This window comes from Solea senegalensis, linkage group LG5 (genome assembly GCF_019176455.1).
Source record: "Solea senegalensis isolate Sse05_10M linkage group LG5, IFAPA_SoseM_1, whole genome shotgun sequence".
NCBI lineage: Eukaryota > Metazoa > Chordata > Actinopteri > Pleuronectiformes > Soleidae > Solea > Solea senegalensis.
Window position 1 is genome coordinate 8,034,703 of NC_058025.1, and position 27,483 is coordinate 8,062,185.

At 40.1% G+C, this 27,483-nt stretch overlaps 1 protein-coding gene across 3 annotated transcripts; it reads left to right on the plus strand.

The window, feature by feature from the left end:
- The first annotated feature begins 488 nt into the window (after nucleotides 1–488).
- coro1ca (coronin, actin binding protein, 1Ca) lies at nucleotides 489–26,443 on the plus strand. Of its 3 annotated transcripts, none has more exons than XM_044026499.1 (11): nucleotides 489–513; nucleotides 8,614–8,810; nucleotides 18,318–18,440; nucleotides 19,897–20,026; nucleotides 20,770–20,951; nucleotides 21,118–21,237; nucleotides 21,539–21,643; nucleotides 21,756–21,901; nucleotides 22,183–22,240; nucleotides 22,375–22,617; nucleotides 23,953–26,443. In XM_044026499.1, the coding sequence occupies exons 2-11, from the start codon at nucleotides 8,616–8,618 to the stop codon at nucleotides 24,070–24,072; spliced, it is 1,422 nt and encodes a 473-aa protein (XP_043882434.1). In that variant the 5' UTR covers nucleotides 489–513; nucleotides 8,614–8,615; the 3' UTR covers nucleotides 24,073–26,443. The 3 variants fall into 3 exon arrangements, with proteins under 3 accessions (XP_043882434.1, XP_043882435.1, XP_043882436.1); XM_044026500.1 differs by lacking the exon at nucleotides 489–513 and adding an exon at nucleotides 5,864–5,884; XM_044026501.1 differs by lacking the exon at nucleotides 489–513 and adding an exon at nucleotides 7,851–7,857.
- The last annotated feature ends 1,040 nt before the right edge of the window (nucleotides 26,444–27,483 follow it).

Here is a 27,483-nt window from a genome sequence, read left to right on the forward strand (position 1 = left end):
CCCATGGCAACGTTTTGATGTAAAAATTATCAGTGTAGGTTGGAAATTGTGGGCAGGAGAAGAGTTTGTTTAGAGATTTTTGGTGATTATTTTGCTGGATCTCGCTAGAGTGGGCCACTCTAGCGATCCGCCCACACACTTCACAAACCACTCACACAATCATTATAAAATCTGAAAACGTAAAAAAAAAGTACAAAACGTAAACTGCGATTGTTTAAAAACCGTAACATGTATCAAAACTTTGACTTAGGTCAGAAAAGTCCCAAGTCTTGTGACCCGTTTAAAGTTCCAACCACGTTTCTACGTTAAAGTATGACGACGCTGTGATGCTCCAAAGCGGGCTTGGTTTTTTTCGGTTTCCCACAGCGGTGCTAACTGTGTTTGGGCTTGTTACCCATTCCAGACTTATCAGCCTCTGCTGGTTGTGCAGCAGTACAAGGTTTTTAACCCGCCTTCCTACGGCTCGGCAGAGAAAGGAAGTGGGTCAGGAAACGGAGGGAAACGAAGCATGACGTGAGAGAGTGTTTGGTTCCTATCAACTGTGGTAGGGTGGTCATATGTGTGTTATGGTAAACTGTTGAGTATATTGTGAAGTTGTGGTTACAGGAATATCGTGAAGATTATTGCAGCATATCCATTACATTAGTTTCGTCATTATTGAGCGAGGCTTGGCTTAGTCCATTTGTTCCCTGCTGGTCATCTTATTGTTCATTATGGAGCTAAAATACTCTACAGAGGTTTATAATTTATTTATCTTTTCCATCTCAGCTGGAATCAAAGATTGCATTTGATGGTAGCTCAGTGGTAGAGTGAGTCGTCTTTCAACTCAAAGGTTGTGGGTTAGTTTTCACTAGTCTACATGCCCATGTTGCTCCTGGCGGCTGTACCAGCAGTGGGTCTGAAAGTTGAGTGATAGAATTAGAAATAGATGTGCTGTGTGAAAGTGTAAGCGAATTTATCATTCTTAAGCCTTTCTGTCAAACCTTAGTTTGTTCCTAGTTTAGTTATTGCAGGATAATGTTATCTCACTGTTCCCTTTAAAGAAGTCTCCCTTCTGAGATCATTAAGAATTAACTTACAGTTTGTAAATCAATTGACTCGATTCACATATTGGGTTTGTTTTACTCTCTAGTCCCTCACATAGCAGTCAGTTGTGGTTGAAGGGCAGATGGAAAGAAATATCTCATTCTTAACATGGTGTATTTGTTTAGACTAGTCTGTCAAATTAAGAGAATTGCGTGCCTAAATCTGTGCTGACATTTGTTTACAGCACAGCCCTCTGACGGTAAAGTAATAACAGAGTTTAGTGAAAATACACAAATGGGAAAATGACAAATGGAACAAACAAGTTCAGATACCCTCTCTGATTTGTTTCACCTCCTTGTAGCTTTGGTTTGTAATTTTGTAATTAATTGTCATTTTGGTAGCATTGTAATTCAGGAGATGCACAAACTATTTATTCCACTGGTCATTCCCACCACAGCTGACAACATCTGTTGAATTTAAGCAGTGATTTGTCTGTGCTCACTGGGGGAGGGGGAAGTAAGTGATGAGGAAGAAGGATCACACTTGTACTGTCAGGCTTTGGTATTTTAGATGTGAGGAGTAAGCACATTTGAGTATTTGTTCTCTTTTCTTGTAAGTCCTCTTAGTCAATTGTCTGTTTGATTGGAAAGCTGCATGAAAAACAACCAGTGGAAGTTGTTTTATTTTGAGTGCTATATAGTAATTCTATGCATGTAACCTTTTCCCCTTTATGAATAATTTTAAAGTTTTCTTAAGTGGTCTGCTATTAAACATTGACTTTTAAGTACGTATTTTCCGCACTATAAGGCGCACCAGATTATAAGGCGCACCGGATTATAAGGCGCACCTTCAATGAATGGCCTATTTTAAAACTTTGTCCATATATAAGGCGCACTGCATTATAAGGCGCATAGAATAGACGCTACAGTAGAGGCTGGGGTTACGTTATGCATTCATTAGATGGAGCTGCGCTAAAGGGAATGTCAACAAAACAGTCAGATAGGTCAGTCAAACTTTATTTATAGATTACAAACCAGCGTTCTGACAACTCCGTTTACTCCCAACATGAATAAACAGCTGTTTTATGTGATGTGGTATTTCGTTTATCTTTTAACAACAGCAGGGTATAACATGTAGTGCAACATTTATATCACATAGTGGAGGGGAACTTTTCCTGGATTCAATAAACACGTAAAAAACAGTCTGATACTGTTACGGTAAATCAAACGTTAGTGCTATCACAATATAGTAACACTCGAAATAGTGCAAAGCAATAACAATATATAAATAACTCAACGTTGCTCAAACGTTAATGTCACACAACACAACACACAAAATAAACATGTAAAGCTCACTTTATCAAGTTATTCCTCATCCGCGAATCCCTCGAATTCTTCTTCTTCAGTGTCCGAATTAAACAGTTGGGCGAATACGGGATCCAACATGCCCGGCTCCGTCTCGTCCGGATTATACGGCGCACTGTCGGCTTTTGAGAAAATTTGAGGTTTTTAGGTGCGCCTTATAGTGCGGAAAATACGGTAGGTTAAGAAGTTTAGGATTTAGCATTTAAGTCTCAATGATACAGAGTTAGAAAGAGGGATAATGCTAAAGTACAGGTCAAGGCATGCTCGGTGTGTCAACAGGCATTTTGTGAGACGCTTGTTTCTTATTCTGAATCTAAAACGCCTGTTTTTCCTGTTTGGAATGAGGAAGTTGGCAAGAATTGTTTTACTTATGTAGTTACGTCTATGAAGGCCTGACACACAACATGCTATTGATACATGTACATAAGTATTTTTGTAGTCACGTTACTCTTATTTATGAAAGAACCAGTGGTGCATAAGGTACTGTGTTCAAGGTGCATTTAAACTGAGCTGATTGCAGACTTCACCTGGGATTGGACAGAGGTGAAAAAAACAGCACCTTACCTCATTGTTGCAAAAAGCACTGGAATGTAGCTGGAATCTGATTACAATGGTGGTCCGTGGCCTTGGTTACAGGAAGGGGATTTAGGTGGCGTCTCATGCAGTCTTGGTGACAAAAGGCAAAAGGCAGCCAGTGTATGGAGAGCACTGAAGCGACATCATTGGACTGTGTGGGGGCACTGGGTGTCGTCAGTAGCAAAGTGTGGGAAAGAAGCGTCTGTGATCATTAATGGCTTTCATGTCTCTAAAATGTCTCTCAACATAAAACCTTCTGACAAGAAAATATGAATAATGTAGACTGAAGGGCTGACCCAAATTCTGTAAAGCTTTGGCCAATACTGTGTTAGTCGAGTACTAGAGATCTTTATGTTTTTAAGATTATTATCTTTGTTATGTATGAATTACAACAAAAAATGATTCAATTCAAATAACCCATGAAATATGAAATGGCAATGGGTTGTGGGTAGTTTGAGACAAAGATGGTCTTCGTGATTGTGTGAGCTTTATAGCCCTACATGCTATATTCAAGATGTGGCTGCTCCAGATGATTTGGTTTTGATGAGCCTGACAAATGATAGACTGACCTATGAACATACTTGTGCTTTGCAGATGTTGGTTGTAGTTATCAGTGCTACTGCATGTGCAGAAGCCACTATATTCTCTAGTGCAGAGGGCTAAAACTCATGGCCTATGGGCCACATGGGGCCCGCCACCAGTTTTTGCATCCTAAATGTTTTTTTTATTCTATATCAAAACAAGCATGTTTATCTTGAAAGTATGTTGGCTATCATACTTTTGATATGATAAATATTGTGATAGAATTTAAGCTCATATTGCATTCCGCTACTGAATAGTTGTGCTTCCCCAAATATTTGACTTATTTTCACTTGACCAGTCCCCTCCTGACCAGACTAGATGCTCATTGGCCCCCAGGTCAATTGAGTTTGAAACCTCTGCTCTAGTGCCAAAACTGGGCTAAGATTAATCTTGTACTCAGTCACTGTGAAAATCGGTGGTTTTGGCTATTAAGGTATAATGCATTTCTTCTGTCTCACACACTCAATATTCTGAGACTATTTTGGCCATGTCACAATTCTGCTCTAATTCTGTGGCCCCTCCCTATCTTACTTCAGCTCATCCTGATTTGTGAGTGAGATTTTCACGTTATGTCACTTTTCAGTCACCAAACACACCATGAAATAGAACAATAGAATTGGGCAAAGATTTGCCATTTAAGACAGACATAAAAATATAGAAAATGCTCTAGAGTTCCAGAGTTTAACAGGCAACGCATTTAAATCCAGTTTTGACTGGTTACCTTTACTGGTTAAGATTCTTGGCCAGAGTTTTCTTTTGAACACAAAGATCATGTTTTTTCTTTTAGTGTTTCTGTAAATGTGTATTATTGTTGTTGGGTGGAGCCATGATATTTAATAATATTCATGAGCCATGAAAAATTATTTGGTTAGCAAATGTCTGCTGACAGAATGGGGTGGCCCATTTCCATTGGAATGTGTGAACATAATTGAAGGTTCATGGATAGACAGCATTAAATGTCTCATGTGCTTGAGGAAGTGCCATAGTCTTTCGTGTGTATGCACATGCTCTAAATTTATGCAGTCACTTTTGCACATGCACATTTATGCAGAGCAAATGCCCCAGTTTTAAGGGCTTCTGATGATTCTTTCTTCTTTCTCCCTACTTTTAACCAAGCAGGATAAAAAAGAGCTGCTGGGTGTCCTCCCTGGTTGTTTAGTTGCATTCTATGTTATCACACCAGTCTACCAAGTAAAGGTACTGTTCTCAGTTGAAACGCAAGCTTGACCCAGAACTACAATTCCAAACCGAACTGTACCACAATGGAAACAGCATTAGCAAACAAAACCTGGGAGCTGCTGAGATGACAGAAGTTGCTGCAGCCTCACTCTTGAATGAATTCAGCTGAGAAAAAATCACAACTAAGACAGTTTGACCTTGTTCTTTGGCCCTCGGTATTAAAGACTGAGTGCTGGAAGTCCCCGCTGTATTTCAAAAATTTGCAATATCTTGGTGCATGATGCATGTCACAGTGATGTGGCTCTAATTTGTGTGAGTATTTGACACGCGTCTCCACCAGAACTAAGGTGATTGTGTTTTCAAAAGATGCTGCATGTGAAAACTGTGGAAGTTGTTCAGCCCAAGGACACCTTCCCATGTAGCCTAGAGGAGATGGGGTTTTGAGCCCCAGACCTCCTGGTTGAAAGGTGACATGCTCTACAACTGAGCAACTGCCACCCCCCATACCAATGATGACTCAGCAACATGAAGAAATGGGAAATTAAGTTTTTCCTGAATATGGTTGTCCCAAAAGGCTTTATTGATCTCAGTGTTCAGTTACTGAGATGCAGTTTGGATCAAATGACAAAAAGATGTTTGTTCTTCCAGTAATAATTAATATTGCAGCAGTTTCCTCTCTGCTCTTTTGGAGTCATATGGCAGGGCAACAGCAATTACTATCACCATTATGTGTTTTTATTGTCTATTTAATACTACTCACAAATTCAGATTAATTGGTCAGAGAAATATTGATGAGCACAATCACATCATCTGGTTTCTCACCACACATCAACAATGCAAAGAAAGTAAAGCACAGCTCTCATTTTGCCCTTGGAGCCACATTTCCTCAACAGAACTATCAGAGGTTAAAGGAGTTGAGGAATGCAAAGAAAGGTGTGAAAAACTGTGTCACACTATTTCCACTTCCTGTTCCTCAGGCTATGGCTCCTTCTGTCTCCACATATCAGAATCAGCTCTGCTGGCTGAGGAGGCAATAGGGCATATACTTCTCCTTTCATTGGATTTGCCCGCCAGATACTTCAGGTCGTTTTGCTTGGATTAGGGCTTGATAGATGAACTCAGGAGAGTGGCACAGAGTGGCATAGCATTCCTCCAAGGTATGTCTATCTGGTGTATGGTGTGAACTGTGAGACTGCTGCCAGTCTCTCACTGCCTCAGCTGACATGGTCACATGCATATGTTGTGGTTTATCCATGGGCCATGAAAACTGATAATTAAATAATTATTCCTGGTTATTTAAAGGTCTTCTTTGTTGTCACATGAGTCTGATTTCTCTGACTTTGACAGCTAATATTTCACTAACTTAAACTTTAGTTCAATAGTCTCCTATTTGAGGGAAATCAGTTATTTTTTAGTTTAGACAGTGTTGGTTTCACAAGCATTCACTGACTCATTTACTGCTGCTTCTGGACCATTATAGTCTTGGCTTGTTTCAGGTGGCCGTAAGGTTTCACTTATAGCTCTATGGTGTAAGTTGTTTAAGCTATATAATTGCTCTCTAAAGCACTTGTATCCTCCTGGCATCAATTAATTTGTTTTAAAAAATCCACCAAATCCCTCCTTGTGATTGACCAATAATTTTGCTTTGACCAAATAGAATGGTTGGCTGGCATCACACGTCACTCACTGACCTGCCTACCCACGTGGTTGATTGTGATGATAGGCATTTTCTGACAGGTGATTCACCCACAATGCAGTCAGTTTCAAAGACGAATAAATGTCCCCTCTGCCCTGGATTGGCGACATCCACTCCTCTACAAAGTGCAATTACAACTACAAGCATGACAGCAGATTCAAAACGAGAATTGGTCCAGGACATGTGGCTGTGTGCGCCGAGTCAGACATTCCTCTAGAAAAGCTACAGCCATATTGTGTATTGAGTGTAGCCTGAGTGTCACATGAGTATCTTTATCAGGCTTCTGTAGTGCCTTCTGATGAGCTGGCCATTTGAATTGTGTATGTTGGTTTTGGGAAACATCTGAAACATGCAGGGCAGTTGGACCCTAGGACCAAAGTACATAATATGCTTAAAAGCACTGATTGACAAAAATGTTATATTTTGTCTGAATTGATGCGTTTGAGACTTTCAGTACATGATATGTTGTATTGCCTAAGTATGTAAATTTTTATTACTTATGTTGTTGGCTTTTATTCAATCACATTAAAAGACACCTTTTATTTTGGCTCAAAAGTAATTGTATTGCATGAAGGTTATATTTGAAAGCGATCACAGTCCAATCACACCTTTTTGCCTGATTTAAAAACCAGTCAGTGGCCCATTCAATCATTCCTACCTTGATTTTTGCGTCACACTTTGTATTTCCAAATAATTGTACACACTACAGTTCACTTATTTCTAAATTTGGAATGAAAAATGGTTTTATTACGATTAATGCAGGGAGAGCATGTACCTGTTGTTGTGGTGATGATGGGTTTTGGGTATTATGATATACCAGCTTATTCATAGCTGCTGGTATTTTTACACAAAATAGATTTGTAACAGTGCTGATCTTATGTAAAGCTGCCTTGTCTAAATCAGAAGGACGAATACTTTGAATTTCATCCGATTTTATATTTACTGTATATTGATTCATAATGATTAAAGTAATTGTAGTCAACTATCAGACTAAAAACTAAAAAGGAAGAATAATGCTGAAATTGCCATTAGCTGCTTTTATCCCAGCACATTCAGAGGTTTTAAGAAATAAACGTTTGTAATATGACTGATGTGTTTTACAGAAGTGTTGGGCTGGGACACGCCCACATCCCGACAGGAAGAACTTCCTGCTTGCGTTGCGATCTTTGTCCTGTCGGAAACGTGTCATATGAGCCTTTCTTGCTCGTACTTACTTTTCTTTCTTGCGCCGTCTCTCACCCTCCCTCTCATATACACACACACACACACACACACAATGGAAAACAACCTCCAAAACATGCCCCACATCCTGTGCTGTGCTTTGGTCATGTTGGTGATTCAGGCTGGGAAACTGTTGCCATGTGCTGTTTCAAAAAACAAAGAAAAACTGAGGAGGTTTCCCAAAACCACTGAGGAGATTTTGTCTTTCTCTAGGTTGTAGGTTAGATTGGACCTTCGTTTTAGTCGTATATCTGGCCAGCTTTCCATTATCTTTGGAAGTGGTCTGTTATTGTAAGCAGAGCAGTGGGACTTGTAGCTTTTGAATGGGCTTGTTTTCCAAAGCTCTCATGTCTGCCAGCAGATTCTTGTCCTGGTGAAGATTTTAGCTGAACCAGCTACAAAGTCTGTTTTTGTTTGGATTGGGTATGTCCTATTTTTCTTTGGAAATGCCTTGTTTAAGTGTTATAGAGATAAAGTCTTTTGTCTTTGTATTTCAGATGTTTAATATTTGTTTCAATGGAAGAACAATTTGAAGTTATTTAAAATATCAAGCGTGTTTGTTTTTGCAATCATATATGTGGCTGTATTCTTTTTTTTTTTTATGAAAAATTTAAATCTCAAAGGTTTTTGAAAGTTTAGTTTAGCAGTGAATCAATGTATGCCACTTTCAGTGAGGATCAATGTATTATTTTTCTTTTTCTTTTATTTCTATAAATGCTAAACGTCGATCTATCAATGTTGCTAGTTATCTGGTACTTTTATTTTTATTTTCTGCAATACTGCAATTTTTGTGTGGAAAAATTGTCACAAAATGATAAAACTTACACATGTTTACAGTCTGTTACTCCACCTGTAGCTGCAGTTTGTGGATGGGGTGTTTTATGTCCTTGTGTCTTTTAAAGTCGCTCAGATGTGTACCTGTTACGTTGAATAATCCTAAGCCTACGCTCTTCTCTTTTTCTTCAACAGATATGAGACGAGTTGTACGACAGAGCAAATTCCGTCACGTCTTTGGCCAGGCGGTGAAGAATGATCAATGTTACGATGATATCCGGGTATCAAGGGTCACATGGGACAGCTCTTTCTGTGCAGTCAATCCAAAATTTGTTGCCATAATCATTGAGGCCAGTGGTGGCGGAGCTTTTCTTGTTCTTCCCCTTCACAAGGTAAGTTTATATGCTTACATATACATTTATATGCTTATGAATGCCACAGTGGACAAACACCATATTGTGTAGACATTAGCCAGACAAAAGGGGGGGATATAAACTGGGTGTGCATGTGTACTGCATCTTGATGCTAGTTGACAAATATTAATAGTTATACACTGTTGTTATTTGGTGGAGGCAGTGTTTGCTGTGCTCTGTCGCTTCTCTTTCCTTTGGTCCTTGACTGGACAGAGGTGAAACAAGACAAAAGAGCTTGCTCTGTTATTTTCACTGCACTGTTATGGTACTTGTTGATTTTTAATGGCCAGTAACATGGTGGACTCCCTGTTTAGCCCCCACCTTTATGGCTGTTATCCTCTCAGAAACCTGTTCTGTGTTCACTGAATAACTAAGCTTCACTATTTAATATAATACAAAGCATATTTGATAGTAAAATATGCATTTAATATTAAATGCATTGGGTGCCTTTTTGAGTGCTTGTCCTACACGTGATATTTCTGTTACAGATTATTTAAAAAGCTTTCATAATCACATGATATTTTTAGATATGAGGGGAAGTCTCGATATTGTCACTGTTGCTGTAAACAGAAGGATAACCATGGTATCTGATGTAACATTTGAATAGACACAGTCAATTCAAATGTCAAAACAAAAGTATAAATCCCTTTTTTATCTTTTGAGAGTGTAGCAAGAAAACAAGTGGCATTAAAGTCTTGCCTTGCCTTTACTTGTTGGTGTGCAGTAATGTTTACCATTGAGCTGTTTAACACACCCTCGTGTGTACAACAGAAACTCTCAAATGCCCTGGAGTCAACAATCTCCTGATTCTAGCCTCCATATAAGGCATTGCTCTACTTCAACTAGAATGACTTGGGTCAGACAAGACAGCCTTTGAGTGTTTGGCTTCAAACGCTGTAGCTGGGTGATTGTGTTCCTCTCTTTTTGTTTTAACCCTGTTGGCGTAATTGGCCTGATGAAGGTGCCGTAGTGGTCAGACTGGGTTCTGACACGTATCCCTAAATCCCTAGAGTGTCGTAGTGGTTGACAGTGGAAAATTGCTGGCTGCTGCCATTTCTGTTTGGTGCTTTAAGCAATGGCCAAGTGGCAGGTCCTGACACTGTGAATGACATAAGTACTGCAATATTGTTGACAGGTCTAACCTGGGCCTGTAATTAGTGTACACCAGTCCACTGCCATGTCATCCGAGAAGGCTTTGGCTCAGGGGACTGATCCCCATGTCTGTCATCACACAGATTACACTTCTCAGCACCTCATGCAATACAGAGCTTATATTGAAGGTGGACTGTGAGCTTCACTGGTTTCACACTCCTCTGTGACAGTGTTGTGTATGAGCTGCCCTCTGCCTGCTATGTCCCAGTACAGTAATGGTGTGTCTGCTGAACAAAGTCCACTTTCACTGCTGAATTAAAAAGTGGTCGTAGACTGAGGTTCTTAATGTTCTGAGCAAACCTCAGACAGTTTTTGTCAAGGAAGTGATTTAAAAAAAGTTCTCTTGATGAAGCTGGCTGGTGTGACACAGACTAATCTTTCAGATATAGCTTTTTCCTCTCTTCTTCTACAGGCCATCTATTTGGACGCTGGCCCTGAAAGGAAATACCATATTATTAAAGAATTGTGTGTGCTCTCTACATGTGTGCGTCTGCACTTTTATGACTTTGGACAGTGCAACAGTATACAATATATTGCCACCAAACCAGTTTTATAACCTAGCATAAATGAGAATTTAGGACCATTAATTTTTAGATCTTAAATCAATGAGCATTCCAGGTTTTTTTTTATTATTCTTTCTTAAAAAAATATTCTTTGAAATATCTATTTTTGAAATTTATTGCCATGCTATTTTCAAATGACTTTTTCTGAAGGAGCAGGTCCATCTGGAAATCTCGGTACAACCTCAGCTGGAAGTACAGATCTTGAAAGTGGGACGAGTGTTCCTGCAAACGATTATTAGACCACACTGCAGTGAAGCAGCGGTACAGATTTCCTCTCAGCACCTGAGATCATTCCTAAACCACTGAAATAAATAAAAAAAGATAAGGATGTTGTCATTCAATCAGAAGTGGATTTAACAATTTGCAATTTGTAATTGCAGTGTCGCTCAGCCCTGTTTGTTACGGCTCTGCTCGTCTGAAGGACTGTTGCAGTTCAAATCTCTTGGGTCTTTTTTTTATTATTTTGTTGAAAGAACACACATCCCCTAAATGCCGCCTCCACCCTCCCGCACCTTCCCATGGCCAATATGAGAGGGCATCTGTCCAGCTCACCCATCTGCCAATGCTGTGTTGCTCCCAGTCTCTGTGGACAGCCACCTGCTCAGGGCCTTTGTCCCACGCTTAGTCCCAGCGCAGCCCTTTGTCATTTCCACACTTCAACTGGGGGGAGGCAGAAGTGTAATAATGCTCCCTCCCCCTTCACGATTAAGCCATATGCAGGTATGAGCCTTCAGAAAAGCATTATACACCACTTCTGCTTAAATTCAGTCACGTCTGCTTCATGTCATAACTGTCTGGAAACACATGGAAAAGTATCTGGACTTCAGAGGATGATGTTGTGGGTCTCTGACCTGACCTCAGGTCTGTGGCTCTGTGCCCCATTCTGAGTTGTCGGCCAGTGGAACTGTGTGTCTCACTGGGGTGAGGTTAGTGTGGCAGGCCACGGTGACTCAGCATAGCCATGAGTATTGTTGCTTCCTCTTGTCTGAACACAGGGATTTTTATAGCGAGGGCATCAGATGTCCAGCTCAACACTTGTCATTCCCTTCCCTCAGGCTTTCAATCTCCCTCTTTCTTTCTCTTAGCTGGGTGCCTGCTAATTTATTCCCTGATTTCCATATGAAGGAAGCTGTGGGAGTGAATGCCGCAGCTAGCAAATGTTAAATGAAAAAATCCGTATAATTCCGCTGTCTGCTCGGTGCAAGAGAGAGGATGTCTCTTTAAATCAATACTGTTGTTCATTATAACTGGAAAATATGAAAAATATGACCATTATTGAAAGTCCCCAGTATTTTTTTCATCCTGGTTTATCCACCAGCATGTGTGTTTGTGTGTGTGTTAGTCACTTCGAGAGGTGTCATTAGTTTCATTCTTCTCTATTTCTATGTAAACATGACCTTAACTCCAGCCTAAACACCAGATTTGAGTTGCCTAATGTAGAAGGCATGTTCCACATTTAGTGTTTCAAACACGGGCTCTGTGCAGAAAGATGATCAGATTTGGAGTGTGTTTGATTTGGATTTGTGTTTGATTTTTCAATCCCTCAATGCACCATTCATCCAGTGCTCAACCTTTGCTGTTAGTAATCCCTGGGTGTGTGCAGTGACACATTATTTCTGCTCTCTCTCTTTCTCTCTCACTCTCTGTCTTGTACAGCAGTGTGGCTGCTGTCTGTACACAGAAATACCCTGCCTGTGCATAGTAAACAGGGTCTTTGACCATAGTTTGGTCAGTTTGTGTTCCAAGACCTCTATACTGCTCAGTTGCGTCTGTCTTTGCCACTTCTGCCGCTCAGTCCTGCTGACTGCAGATTTTACCATATATGGTCATTCATTGCTCCCTGCCTGACAGCCTTCCAAGACCATTTCCTCCCTGCTTTGCCATTGGCTGCTGCATGCGGTGTCAGTACACATGTGAATTCTGGGATAGGCTGAAATATGAAGAGCGGCCAAGATGAGAGAACTAGGTTGAAGTCAGATGTTGCCTCTGTCACAGAGTCATTCATTGTATTCATATGCCATATTTAAATAATTATTTTGTAATATTATACTTATGCAGTCATACTGGTTATGTAATAGTCATTTATCAATCTGGATTATGGTGTATTTGTTGAATACGGCAAACTTTTAGAACCTTGGAACAATGCCTTGTTAGTTTTAATAAAAGAAAAGAACAAGAAAATCATTATCTTATAATTCCAGTGCCTTTCAAAAAATATAATTTCTCTCATACACTGTGTGTTTCATTCATTATTTTTCACACCACAGGCTCTTGACTGTGCTCAATCACAGCATGCCCCGTGGAGACAGAAGGAAGCTGTAGCGGCACTGTAGACAGAAGACACAATATTTATGCAAAGCAATCTCAGTAAAGAAATGAAAAGAGTCAATGGCCCTCTTTATAATTTTAGATATCCTCTTATTGCGCTTAAAATTGTTTTATTGAACCCACCTACCATGACCGTAAACATACTGGAAAAATCTGAATGTCATTATTATCAACCCACTGTCTGTCACATCTTTTAGACTGAGAGAAATGCACAGTAGCTTGTTAGCGAATATATTGTGTTGCAGCAGCAATGTATATACTAATAACAGATGTGGTACTAAATACTGACAAACATTTTTCTCATGTACTCGTATTTTTCTAATATTAAGGCAAACATAAGCCGCCATGTACCACAATGTATTAGTGGAGAGATGTGTCTGTTGCTTCTGCTATGTATAGCTCAGGTTTCCACACAGCACTGCAGTGTGCTAAGTTGTCGTGGTCCAGCCACATCATTCAAAAAAATTTAAATCATAAAGAGATGTCTCCTCTGCCTCAGCTGTTCGTCTCAGCCCCACAGATGCAGAGACTTTTAAATGGAAATTTCCATGGAGCTGTGAGCAGCACTGTGCTGTAGACATGGATGATGCTTTTGTAATGTGCATGTGTGAATCACATGTCGAGCTGCAAGGAAATGAAGTGTCCAGGCCTCTTGTGTGAATGAAAAGAATGTCCTCTCTTGCCTTGAGGGAATGATTTTCGTCCATTTCTTGTGCGTTTCACTTTGTGCTTTGTATTTATCCCTGTGTGTTTGACTCTCATTTTCTGCAGTCTTACTTGTTGCTATGCAACTGGTTGTTTTCTAGGCCTCAGGCATTCCTCTCGAAGGATACAAATGTCTGTAGTGTAGTTTTGGACATGTAAGGTATTCAGCTGCTGGGATTAACCCTTTGCTGTTACTGTGAGTCGTTATTGTTTCCACTTCGTTCTGGGCAAGATGATGCCCTGCTCCATATTGTTTCATTTCTCATTTCTCTGAATTTTATGAAGTTGTTGTGTGTCCAACAGTCAAACATTAACTGTTTATCTTTCTGTCTTCTGTATTTGCAAAAGTTAAATGTGATTACAAGACTTGAGGAAATATTTAACTGACACTTATCTACTTCCAATAAAAACTCTGAGCCATCAACATTGAATATGTAGATGAAGATTAAAATTGAGTAGTAATATGGCTGTGAAATATAGAAAGACATCCGTCTGCCATTATCACTCAACAGAATTGTGTTTCATCATTTGAACAACGCTTCATGTACATGTACACATGGCACAGATAGAGGCAGGAAATGTTTATGAAGGCAACAGAAGCATGAAGGAGAGTGAACATGACTCAGAAGAATGTAATACCTAACAGGAGAACTCCTGACAAGCCGAGACAGAATGAGCAGAAAACTCTACATTTAGTGCTGCAGATCAGTGTCCACAGCAGAACCAAACACTACAGATTCCTGCCACCTCATGTCAAACAATACAGAGAACCTCCAGATGAGACCCACAAGTACAGTTAAAAAACACAAAAAAAACTATTGGGATTTGACAAATAAACAAAGATTGAAGGAGCCGTTGCGGTTATTTCGACATAAAATGATGTATATGAAGAGAGAGAAAATTTGTACGTGCAGTTGCAAAAATTTCTGTTTCAAAATCGATTTGAGATCCATGGTGGAAGTTAAATAATTAGTCAGCACTCTTCAGGTTATAAAACTACACATTCTGCAAGATACTGAGTAACATTGACCTGCACTACATAAACTATCAGCAAACTAATTAGCAAGTGCCTGGTTTCCTGTCTCTTTCCAAATCATGAAAACAAACACACAGCTGATTCCAAACGGAGTCGCAAACAAAAAATATACATTTAAAACAAACAAAAACACCCTCATTCATGCCTGACATAGCTCAAGAACTCTTCATCTTCTTGTGAAATCAATTCATACAAACGCATGCAGGCGAGGCCCACTTGTGTTTGCTCTTTAGACCCTTGAATTAAGTATTTTGTATATTGGACACAAACACCATTAGCACCTCAAAGGGTGCTGTATTTGACACCCTTGTGGCCCAGTTGCTCTCATTAGCCATAGACATACCAGAGATCCCTGGGGCCAAGGTGTGGAATGTGAAGAACGTGTCTCTTCTGGTTGAGCTGTCATCTCTCCTGCCCTGCCCGGGCACATCAGGAGGCTGGGGGGTCTGGGGGTGTCATGGTTCATTGTGCGAGTCAACTGCAGCCATTGCACTTTATCCTTAAAGTATGTTGCTATTTATTTAGTTGATGCTGGTAATTACAAAGTAAGGATGAAACATTATGGAAAACAGAGATTTAAGTAAGAGTAACATATTTGACCTGTAGTTGGCATGTGAGATGCAGTAAGCTGTCAAGGGTCAAAATCTTTAATCACTGATTAGCACATAAGTGGTCTTACTCTTTGTGTGCTGTGACGAGCAAACTTCTGCAGGGGAAGACACAGAACATGGATGTGTGTTTAAACGTCTGATTAGTTATGCTATGGAGCCCACATTCTCCATTCAGATAAATTGGATTTGACTGTATTTCTGGTAAACGGTTTTATTTTTTTATTATAGATAGACTCTATCATTTGCTGCAATTCTTTGGCACAGTGGTGTAGTGTTAGGCCAAATGTTAGAATACGCTGCTGGCTATGTTTTTGATTGAAATCTCTACGGCTGTGTTTTGGTTTGGGCAGGCCGAAACGGAGACCTTTTGCAGTTATCCAATTTCACAACACACAACTAAAATCTTGCTTCCTATTTTTCATCTTGCTGTTTCACATTAGTTAATTGCAGTGGGGAAAATCTACTTCCTGTGTACACTACACTGCCCAGTGTGGTTGAATGGTCACTTTTTAGTTGTGTTATTATGGACTCAGATGACTTTTGATATGCTCACTGGGTGATTGTAGATCATTTTTTTTATCAGGAATACATTGTTTTCAAATAAACGGATTTACACAGTCCACACCTATTGGTCATGCAAATCTACAGGGTATGTACCCTAACACAATGCTCCTGCTCTGACAGTGGTGTTACTCAGTTTATGGTGAGTGTGTAAATACTGTTGACCTTGCATGAGTGTGATACTTTGGATCTGTTTGTCTTGTTAAAAATAGTGCGACTGTGTCTGTTGCTTCACCTGCACATTAGTACTTGTATTTCCTGCTTTACATCCTGTTTCTACCGACTTCAGGAAATCATGTGCAGGAATTGTATTGGCTGAGGAGGAAAGTGCAATACTATGAGCTACAACCAACTAATGAATTAATCTGTCTATTATTTTCTTGATGAATCGGTTCTTAAAATGGTTCTTGGTTCTTAAAATGTCAGAAAATGCTGATCTTGATCGGTGTGGATGTCCTCACATATCTTGTATTGTTTGAATGTTTTCTTTGTTATATGGAGCATAGAAACCAGAAAATATTCACATTTAAGCTTAGAAATTAAGAAATGATTGAAAAAACCCAGATTATCAAAATTGTTGACGATAAATTTTCATTTTGACTAAATAAAAAGAAGTTGTTTTTATTATAGACTTGACTGCACAGGGGAGGACACCAGCATCACACAATGGCTAATGTTACTGTGATACTTGATGATGGTGTCATAGATATAATAGATCCCTATTAACAGCAGTGTCAAAGTCTGCTTTTATTACACTCAGTTTCTGGGTAGATTTCAGGGTGTGTTCAACAGTCAGGGTGCGGTTCAGACAAGATCCTGGGATTTCTTACATATTTAATGTGCACACATATCATATACACTGGACTTTGATCACAACACTTGCACCTGGAGTACGTGTTTGTCTCTGTCAGGTGACTGCATGGTAACAGGCCTGATATTCAAGTGGCACAGAGTTACCTACTGGGGACTGTATCCATGAAGGATTGAATTCTCTACTCACTGAATGCAAGAGCTCTGAGATATGAATCTTACTTGTTACATGGTGGTATCAGCCACACCAATGTGGATGTTACTGGTAGTAGCAGGAGGTGTGAAATGTTCAGCATTTGAGGACGTGACGCATCTTGTTGTTTTTTTAAATTCCTTGAATGTGAAATGCTGTTTGCTGCTGAAGAAATGTAGCACATTTTCTTTGTTACTATAAGAGTCTAAAGGTAATTATTTATTGCTTTTCTGTATATATCTCTCTGACACGTTTAACCTTTTTGGAAAGCTTCAAGTCACATTTAGTTATTTAGCTTCAAATGCCACAATTTTGGGATGAGCTTGATCTGTGGGATTTGTCACGTCAGTCATTTCAGATAAAAGTAACACTTTTAGTTCTTGCTTGTTAAATCCACATCTGTTTCGCATTTTAAGGCAGTTGATTTATTGTATCATTATTTCCTGCTTGTTTATAAATACTATTCTACTCAAATGTATATGGAATATTTGGTCATTGTGAGGCATACTGTGTGACTATTCAGTGCACAATGCATATTTGAGCTTACACCTTTTCTTTGGATATAGATCACTTCAATTTTATGTGTAAATTTTACATCTGCTTGTACCTCTTACTCATTACTGCATATTTAAGTCTTAGTTGGCAGTTGTAAACAATCAATCTTAATATTTCCTAATATTCTTACTGTTTTCAGTGTAATCATTGCATAGCTGTTTAGTTTTTTGGTTTAGTAAATCTTTTGGCTTTTTATTTATTAGGTAACCCATCTTTAAAATAAGTCTGCAGTAGTAGTACTCATAATGTCAAGGTCAGAACATACCTTTTAAACATGATTATAGCCCAAACTGAGGAGGAGGATGATGTGCCCCTTTTCCTCTAAAGGTAATCATGTTAGTTGGGGTTGGGTCTTTGCTCCTCTATGATGGTTAACTTGAATATCTTTGGTTTGTGGACAAAACAAACATTTGCCAATGTTGTCGTTTTTCCACCATTCTTTCCATAATATGGATCAAACAACTAATCAATTAATTAAAAATACAATAATCACAAGAGGTTAATTGGTTACTCAGACATCACAGGGTTTGCTCAGTCAACTAACCATACAGAGAGAGAGGGAGTAACTGGCTCTCCAGGCTGTTTGTTTATATGTTTTTTGATGCAGATGCACAGTTAGAGTAACAAACCAAGGCCTTAGACTATACTCTGTTCATTTATGTTCTCATAATTTATCAATGAGCCATGAATATCAAATGTTTTTCAGTATGCACACTTGGCTTCAGCACTTGTCTGGAGTGTTTGGAGGACTGGTATTTCCCCTCATAGCTTTCCTAAGAAGTTTGACTCCACAGAGCCAGTGCTCAGGAAACAATGTTTCAGCAATATTTAACTTCTTTTAAGTGAGATTCAGGATTACTCGGGATTGCACTGTGAAAATCTTCTTTTTAAAACATGCTCATTCTTTCACTATGTACAATACTCAATAACTTGTACCAGAATAAGACTAATCACTTCATCTTTTCATTACAGTCGGGACGCATTGACAAATCCTACCCCACAGTGTGTGGTCACACAGGCCCGGTGTTAGACATCGACTGGTGCCCCCACAATGATCAGGTCATTGCCAGCGGCTCCGAGGACTGCACAGTGATGGTAAGGTTTTTCTTCTATACGTCTAAACTCGCATCTTTTGATTGATGGGGGAAAAAGGTCATCACACGTTCTTAAGCTAACAAGACAAGCGACGGCATGCTTTTATTGTGAAAGACCAGACTGTTGTAACTCAGGGATGGGAGCAGACCTCACCCTCTGGATTAGATTAGACTCAAATATGTGTGTAGGAATCAGAGCTGGGGAATGATTTAACTGTTTATTGAGCTGAGGTCACTGACTTTTTTGAGACTGCAGTTGTGCTTCCCTCCATATATCCTTATTTGGGCTATGAAAGGCTGAGATTGGTGTGCTGCCTGTTTTGGTGGCTGCCAGTTTCTCACCTGGAAGTCCTGACTTCCTGTTAACCCCACCCTGAATTGGTGTCATATTAATTTCATGTTTGCCGAAGTATAAGTGATATGATTTTACTGTGTTTTGTAACATAGTAGGTTCTACTTTATCAATGTATGTGTACATATTTATGTATTTTATTTTGTTTAAAGCTTGGGGCTGAAGAGGTTTTAGGACATTTCCCTAAATCAGTGCTCCAGATGCATAGGTCCAAAGGCTTGTCAATTAATTAATACTTTGTTTTGATGCCTTTGCACCTCAGCAGACTGCCAGGTAGTCACACAGTGCTTCACAGTTTCAGTGTGTCTTACTAGCACAGATTACGATTGTTGAGCATCCACCTATGTTCTAGCATATTGCTACCTTGATACTGTGCCCATAAAATAACAATGAAATACTGCACCACTGACATGACGTGTCCCAGTGCCACATTATCGTCAACTGCTCCACATTTTAAGAACAAACTAGTCGACACACAGATGAGCATGAGTGCGTTAGCTGTTTAAACGTCGTGGGTGGTGGACAGGAAAATGTCAAATGTTTTGGTTTTGAAATGAGCAAAGACACTTCAAGCGTCATGCTTGGGCCCCTTTTTTCTTTGACGGTAATCTTAATCTCAACATAGACTGAGACTTGAGCACCAATGTGTACATGTGAGCATATACAGTAGTCAATAATGTAGATACTGTAGAAGTTTAAGTCAATATCAACTATTGCATTTTGTATATGCAACTGAATGGGTTGGTTATTGCTAATTGCTTCAGGCAAAGAATTGTAGTGCAACTGGTTTTCAGAAGTTATTTGTTGGCGAGTAACTGCAGCTTGTGTATTAGTTGCTTTGTTGGGAGTAAGATCAATTTTGTACTACTTCATCTGATAATAAGCATCACGGCATTTTTAAAATTGAACTGTATCTTCTACCTGTCAATGAATCATATCCTGTTGGGTTTTTTCCCCACTGTAATCTGGTGACTGCTGCCCCCCTCAGGATTATTTGAGCAACTACAATTCATTGGTCTCTGTATGGTAACAGTTCTGATAATGACTTGAAATCATCCCTGACAGTACTTTGTTCTTAAGTCTGTCCTGTTGATATCCTCCACAGGTGTGGCAGATTCCTGAGAATGGCCTCGTCACTGCCATGTCTGAGCCAGTGGTCGTTCTGGAGGGTCACTCCAAACGTGTTGGCATCATCACATGGCATCCAACAGCACGTAATGTCCTCCTTAGTGCAGGTAAAAACTGTTTGTCCATTCAACCTGTCATTAAAAATGCTATTGAATATCCAGCTTTCCTCAGTGTTGGACTTTGTTGTAGTCGTAGTTCTAAAACAAATTGACAAGCTACAACATTGACATGGTGTTAGCTGGTGTTATGGCCTCCTTAAGGAATTAAATGGCTCAACTAAAGTCTGAACATATAAAGGATGCCAAAATAAATATTCAAAATGCAAGGACATATTGCATATATAAAAAAAGTGAGCAAAAGGAAAGCGGTACAGAGCCTGGCCAAAAAGAAACAATAGATGGGTAAACAACTGGGCCACCCAGGCAATGGGCCGACAGCTCCAGCATGTCCCCCTAAACTAATTTCCAAACAACCTAGAGTAACAAATCTAATACTTTAAAAAAAACATCGCTGTGTGCAGTATCAATGAAATGAACAAAAACAAAAGGGAGCACAAGAAGGGGAAAAACCCATGCACTTGCAGGCCAGTATGCTATCTTGTGTTCTTCACTCACTTCCATGACACAAGGCATCCCTTCTTCTCCACTCACAGCAGCAGCCATGTGACCACTGAGATTAAAGACAGGTACAGGAGAGGAGGGAGTGAAGTACATAAACAGAATGAGAGACTTAAAATGAGGGGAAATATGAGGAGCTTCTTATCTGCAGCCTCACAACAGCTGCCACAAAGACAAAACAAATATTGTTTGACTTTGATGCACTGGTCACCAGGACTTCACTCTGTCACCAGGTTGTGACAACCAGATCATCATCTGGAACGTGGGCACAGGTGAGGCCATGATCAATTTGGAAGACATGCATGCAGATGTCATTTACAACGTGTCCTGGAACCGGAACGGGAGCCTCATCTGCACCTCCTGCAAGGACAAAGCCATCCGTGTCATTGACCCCCGCAAGGAGAAGATCATCGCTGTAAGCACTTTTCATATATTTGTTTTTATTTCATACATGAGAAGGAAGCAAGTGACAAAAGTAGAGCAAACAGTAAAAAACACAGTAAAAATGGTGGACATAGTAAAATTGTGATTGTTGGAAGTTGTGTGTTAGGTTGACCTCCTTTTTAAACTCTACTTCACAGGAGAGGGAGAAAGCACATGATGGTGCTCGACCCATGAGAGCCATTTTCCTGTCTGATGGCAACATCCTCACCACAGGGTTCAGCCGCATGAGTGAGAGACAACTCTCGCTGTGGAACGCGGTAAGCTGCTTCATTTGTTCAACGTTAGACTTGCCAGCAGTAATTTTTCTAGAATGCACATCGACAGCGGGTGCGTATCCTTGGGATTCTTGGTCATGTAATGGTGGGATAAACCCAGAACAGTATACATAAAAATAAACACACCATACTTTCGACTTAATCCCCATCGACTCTGCTTCATTCACAAGTATCTTTCTGTTTATGGATGCTCCAATGTTCCAATTTTACAGGTTCTACCTACCCATCTGTATTCATAGGCTCTTTGACAGAACTAAGTCATTACCATGTTCTTTTTCTCCAGGACAACATGGAGGAGCCCCTGTCTGTTAACGAGATGGACACCAGCAACGGAGTGCTCTTGCCGTTCTATGATCCGGACACCAATGTGGTTTACCTCTGTGGAAAGGTACCTACCATTTCAAATCACACCATAATTCCAGCAGAATAAAGATGGATGTGTAGATTATATGTGGCATATTTATTTAATTGCTGAAGCGTAACACTTCATTTCTTGACAGGGGGACAGCAGCATCCGCTACTTTGAAATCACAGACGAGCATCCATACGTTCACTTCCTCAGCACCTTCGTTACCAAGGAGCCCCAGAGGGGCATGGGCTATATGCCCAAGAGGGGCCTTGATGTCAATAAGTGTGAAATTGCAAGGTAAAATGGGGTTAGATGGCCAATCATCATCATCACCATCATCTCTGACACCAGAATTCTAAAAACTAAACCAGGCCATACGTTTTAGTTGTATTAAATTATTGGATCCAAAATGACTGCATTTGTTGAGTAAGATTTCTCAACTGTGATCCTAACTCTTAATGTGGAATTCCTATTTCCACCACTAGGGGGCATAAGATGATCAATGTAGAATGTTGTGTTTATTTTTGTTTGATAATCCAATGCCTTTGTGGATAATGGGTTTGAACTTATGTTTCCAGGTTCTACAAACTGCATGAAAGGAAGTGTGAGCCTATCGTGATGACTGTGCCCAGAAAGGTGAGTCATCAAACAGTCTGACACCCCTTACTGTTTCATGTGAAAACACTAGACAGTGTAGTGGCATCTCTTTGTACATAATGTGCAGTTGTAGACTTTTCCTCACACCCTGTCACCCTTTCTGTTCCTTGCAGTCGGACCTGTTCCAGGACGACTTGTACCCAGATACGGCCGGACCGGACCATGCCCTGGAGGCTGAGGAGTGGTTTGAGGGCAAGAATGGAGACCCCATACTCATCTCCCTCAAGAACGGCTATGTTCCACTCAAGAACCGTGAATTCAAGGTTGTCAAAAAGAACGTTTTGGACAGCAAGGTGACCAAGAACACAGAGAACTCGAGCCCTGCCAACAAGTCTGCCTCTCCGACTCCATCCATTGTGAGTACCGTCTTTTTCAGAGCTCTGCAGGTTTCAGGTTTTCTGATATCTGTTGATCTGATAAACAAAATTCAAGGTGATACAATTATGTAATTAGTTTTGTCCGACCAACAATGAAGAATCAAACATGTTAATTAACAGATGTCTCTGGACTCTGGTTTCAAAGCTGAGGTAACGGGGATGACACGTGACCAAGGCCGATTTTTCTGTCCCAGTCCGTCCCTCTTCATAAATAATACGTTATAAAACTGACAACATCTGGGCCGTGATTGGACTTTGGACATGCCAGGTCCATGTATATGTGGTATTAGACAGATGAACTGTCGTGTGTTAGAAGACCAGAGGGCTGATTGTTGACCGTCTTCTTCTCGTGGTGGTTTGTAAGTCTTGTCTCTTAAGACCTACAAACAGAGGGGTCTGTTTCTGCTGGGCGTCCTGCTGCACCTCACCCACAACACAGCCGCCCGCCTGAGGCCCAGCCCAACTGTCTCTGTGCTCTTCTGCTCTGTAATCACTGCCCAAAGCTGGCGAAACATGTTAACCCTCAGAGTACCAGGTGTTGGCAGTCCAAGACTATAGAGAGAGAGAGCGAGACATAGGTTTGATTTGAAAAGATTTCAAATGTAACCAAAGTATTTGTTGTATAGCAGGACACCTGCAGCAGTGTGGTGATTGAAATATGTACAAACATGCCACAGAGGCTATAATCAGATTAGGCTGAAGTGATCCATATTGGATAGTTCAGCATATACATGTATCTGATATGTGGCATCAGAATCCATTTCTCTTTTTGCCGTTACACATGCACACTCACGTTGTTGTCTTTGACCTACACCGGCAACGTGTATATGGATATATAAAACAATGTCCTGTAGAGCTAATTCACTGTGATGGCTATCTCAAGGAAACTCACATAGTGAGGCAGAGACTGTACACTATTCTAGGTAGAAGAGAAACCCAACAGTTCACACATGACATGCTATCATGACATGACACACGGCTGTAGGTGGAGAGAGAAAACATCTCTGGCAGAACCAAACTCAAAGATGCGCAGCCATCTGCTTCAGCTGGTTGGGGTGAAAGGGAAAAATGGGGGAGAGAATTCATACTAAAGGCTCCTGGTATTAAATGGAGTACAGAGGAGGATTTGGAGTTGATACAAGTATATTTTTATGGGTTTCAAAGGTAAAACCTTGTGTAAACATAGCAGAAGCTCCACAGCAGAGTGTCACCAGATCAGTATCTGAACAGTGCAGCTGCCGTTGAGTCCTGCACATGCATCCAGTGTCGACCCAACCAGTAAGTCTGACTTGTCTTCTCTTTTGTCTCTCACAGAAATCTGAAGCCAAGCTGGAGGAGATTTTGAAAGAAATAAAATCCCTCAAGGACCTGGTCAGCAGTCAGGAGAAGCGAATCATCAATCTCGAAGAGCAAATATCCAAAATTGCCATTTAAAGACCCAACTCTCCCCCCCAACCCCCGCTGTAATTCAGGACGTTCCATTGGCTGGGTGGTGGGCAGGACTGGTCACTGCCTTATCTCAATGACGGTGTTCGTCCGAGTCCTGCCTAGCAACGATCCCTAGCAACATTCCAGATGAACTTCTTCTTCTTTTTCTTCCTCTTCTTAGCCAGCCCCCGACCCTCAGTTTAACACAGGTGGAATAAGATGGAGGTTTGGAAAATTTAACTGAAAAACAAATTTCTCTGACTTTTATTCTGTGGCAGCCTTTTTTTTTGTTTTGTTTATTTGTATAAAAAGGTCCTTTTTTGTGTTAGGGTGAACAGGAAAATTCTAATGTCAACACTTTCCAATTAAGATTGTACACCTAAACATTATTTTTAGGTAGCAGTATGTTACTTTTCTCCTTTTTCTTTTTTTTTTTTACCATACACCAAAATTCAAATGTTGCCAAAACCTTTTTTTTTTTACACCTCTTCCACAGTATTTCTTTGTCTCTCTTGTGGGAATATTTAAAATGCAAACATGGAAGCTTCAAAGCAGTAAACTACAAGCAGAGGAATTAAAAAAATAGAAGAAAAACAATGAAATAGAAGGGGACAATTAACATTTAGTCTGAATATAATAATAAACATTTAGCTGCCACAGTCCACTCTAAGCACCAGATAAATCATGGTTGCTGAAGCTGAACAAATCAACACTGGCTTTCTGCTCTTCCTTTTCATTCCTGCTCTGACCTTGGACACGATCGCCCACACGCGGCCACTCCCATCGTCCCGTCATTAACTTGCACTTTGCGTTTATTGGACAAAATGACACATTATACATTCCGCAGTTGAATGGCACATGTTAGAATGTCATTCCTCCTCCGTGCTCCAACTCCAACCTTTGTGCAGGAAAAACTCAACCCCTGCTTTATTTTTGTAAGAGGTTCAGTGGCCAACGTCTGTGTTTCAGTGGCCAGCACACGTCTTACTTTTCTTCTTATGCATAAAACGTAAACCATCTTTAGATTCTGTCAAATCAAACGGGAGCTGATATGATATGACACCACGTAGTCACACAAACACACACACAGACAAGACGACCTCCTTTTGTGCGACCTGTCTCCGTAGACGTTCCTGTAGTGTTTCTCGCCTTTACCCTGGACAAACTGAAAAGTCCACAGTTAATTTCATCCCTTTTTCTTGTTCCTGTGCTTATATCCCTCTTAGCACTTCCACTCCTCGTTTTTTTCTTATTTTTTAATTTCTCTGATATGCCCACCCCCCATTGAATATAAATAATGAACCATGGAATTGTTCACTCCAATTTAAAAAATAAAATAAAATAAAAAAAGCTCTATTTTCTTGATGTTGTAGATTTAGCTTCCCAGTGGGAAGCAGAGACGGGTAATGGTTCAGTCTGTTGTTTTGCCTTCAGTTGTTGTTGTTGTTACCACTGTAAAGACCTGAAAGTGCCATAAAGGTGACACAGAAGTGTTTGTAGGGAGGAATGTCGTGTAAGTAGATTTGTGTAATAAACGGACGAGTCGGTAGGTGCCCAGATTTAAAAACCACTTTGAGGTGCTATTTAGTACAAACACTCGAGTTCTAAAGGACCCTGTTCCTCATGTACTGTACGTCACCACGTGACATGATGACATCATGAACTCCTATCAGCCCATTCCAAATGCACCAGGCAGCATTTACTGGTCAGGGTTTGTGTCCCCCTGACCTTTTTTTGACTCTTTTCCACCTTGGTACGGGTATTCAAATCATTGCCATCATGATGTCAAACCGAGGCCGTCGGCTGATCGAAGCACAGCCTTTCCAGCCGCCGCCTCCACCGCTGCCGCGGCTTCTAGACGCAATTTGAACAGAGAGTCTTAGAATCGTAGTCGGAGAGAAGTCGACAGAAGTCAAACTGACGCTCTCTAGATTCTTTATAGCACTGATGGCACACGAGTTTTGTGAGTAGAGATCCAAAGGGACAATGTAGGTGGGAGAAATGTGCGGTTGAGAGATAGATGTACGTTTGTAATTAAGGTCTAGAAACTGAGTGAAAGCTGTGTAAATAACATGACCATAATTTTTTTTTTTTTTTTTTTAAATCATGTTTTTTTCGTGGTTGTGCTGAAGAGGGTATTTGTGAGGGCGGTGGGTTTCTAAATGTTTTCCCCATGTCTGTTGTTCCCCACACCTTTTGCCATAAATGTACCATGAGACAACAAGAGCCTCTGTTATATTGGAGGTCGTATGAATATCAAGAACGAACCAGGATGGAGCCTCACGTCGAGGTCTGCGCAGCATCTTTGTTCATTATTCTTGCTTCAAGTATCAAGCATTGATTATAAGAAAAATTAATAAAGAATTTTTAAAACTGACCTATCATGGAGTTTTGAATTTGCATGTGTAGTCTTTGTTTTGTTTGTTTGTTTGTTTGTTTGTTTATGGTGATTACGAGGCCTGCAATGATTAATCTATTTTTTAAATGTTAGTCTTTTTCAGTTTCTTAAATGTGAGGGTTTTTGTCCTCCATTTGACAAAGAAATCATTACAACTTAATAAACAAGAACATTGTTTCCACGTTTGGAAAACACCAATATTTTTGGTAATTAGCTTGAATTATTACATCTGCATCACTTTTCTTACGTTGTGGACTGTAAGCTTGACTGACAAACAGACAGTGTATAAAAAATAAGAATACACTATATGGATGAAAATATTGGGACGCCTCACCATTACACCAACAGGGACTGTAATGATTAATGCATGTACAGTACTTTAATATAGATAAAAAAATCTCATTCAGTCAAACATACATGCGATTAAAGGATATTTTGTGTAATCAAATGTCATCTTTTAGCTTGTGACGTCCTAGTAAAGATGGTGTGGTCCTCCTCCTTTTAAAGGGTTTTTCTTAGGGTAAAGACCTGGTTTTAGGGTTAATGATGGGCTTGGGGTAAGGGTAAGGCATTTAGTTGTGATGTGTAAGGTTAGGATAAGGAACTAGGGAATGCATTATGTGTACGAGTGTCCTCATGAAGGATGCTGTACAGGAGTGTGTGTGTGTGTGTGTGTGCGTATCAGTAGTCAAATTTTGATTCAATTTAATATGTTGGCTGGACCTCACAACTTTAAAGGGCTTCTTGAGGGTTAAGACTTGATTTTAAGGTCAGAGCACTGAGGTCGACAATCTGGAGCTGGAGGTTCTGAGCTCCAGACTTCTGTCAAGTGTCCCCAAACTAAGTTTTAAGCCTTTGCTAAAAACCTTCCTATTTGCTTTGACTTTGACAAAGCCAGTTGCGCTTCTATTTATTGCTCATCCATTGGTGCGAGGACTTCTTGGAATTCATGGAATTATTCTCTTTGCGGTACTAAACGTAAAAATAAATTGCCGTAAAAGTGTTGCAAAATGGCTCAG

Excerpts from the sequence above, each read along its gene's own strand:
- coro1ca (XM_044026499.1), top strand. The coding sequence starts at position 8,616 with ATGAGACGAGTTGTACGACAGAGCAAATTCCGTCACGTCTTTGGCCAG. Across the intron at positions 18,441-19,896 it reads CCGAGGACTGCACAGTGATG|GTGTGGCAGATTCCTGAGAA; the intron begins GTAAGGTTTTTC and ends TATCCTCCACAG. Across the intron at positions 21,238-21,538 it reads AACTCTCGCTGTGGAACGCG|GACAACATGGAGGAGCCCCT; the intron begins GTAAGCTGCTTC and ends CTTTTTCTCCAG.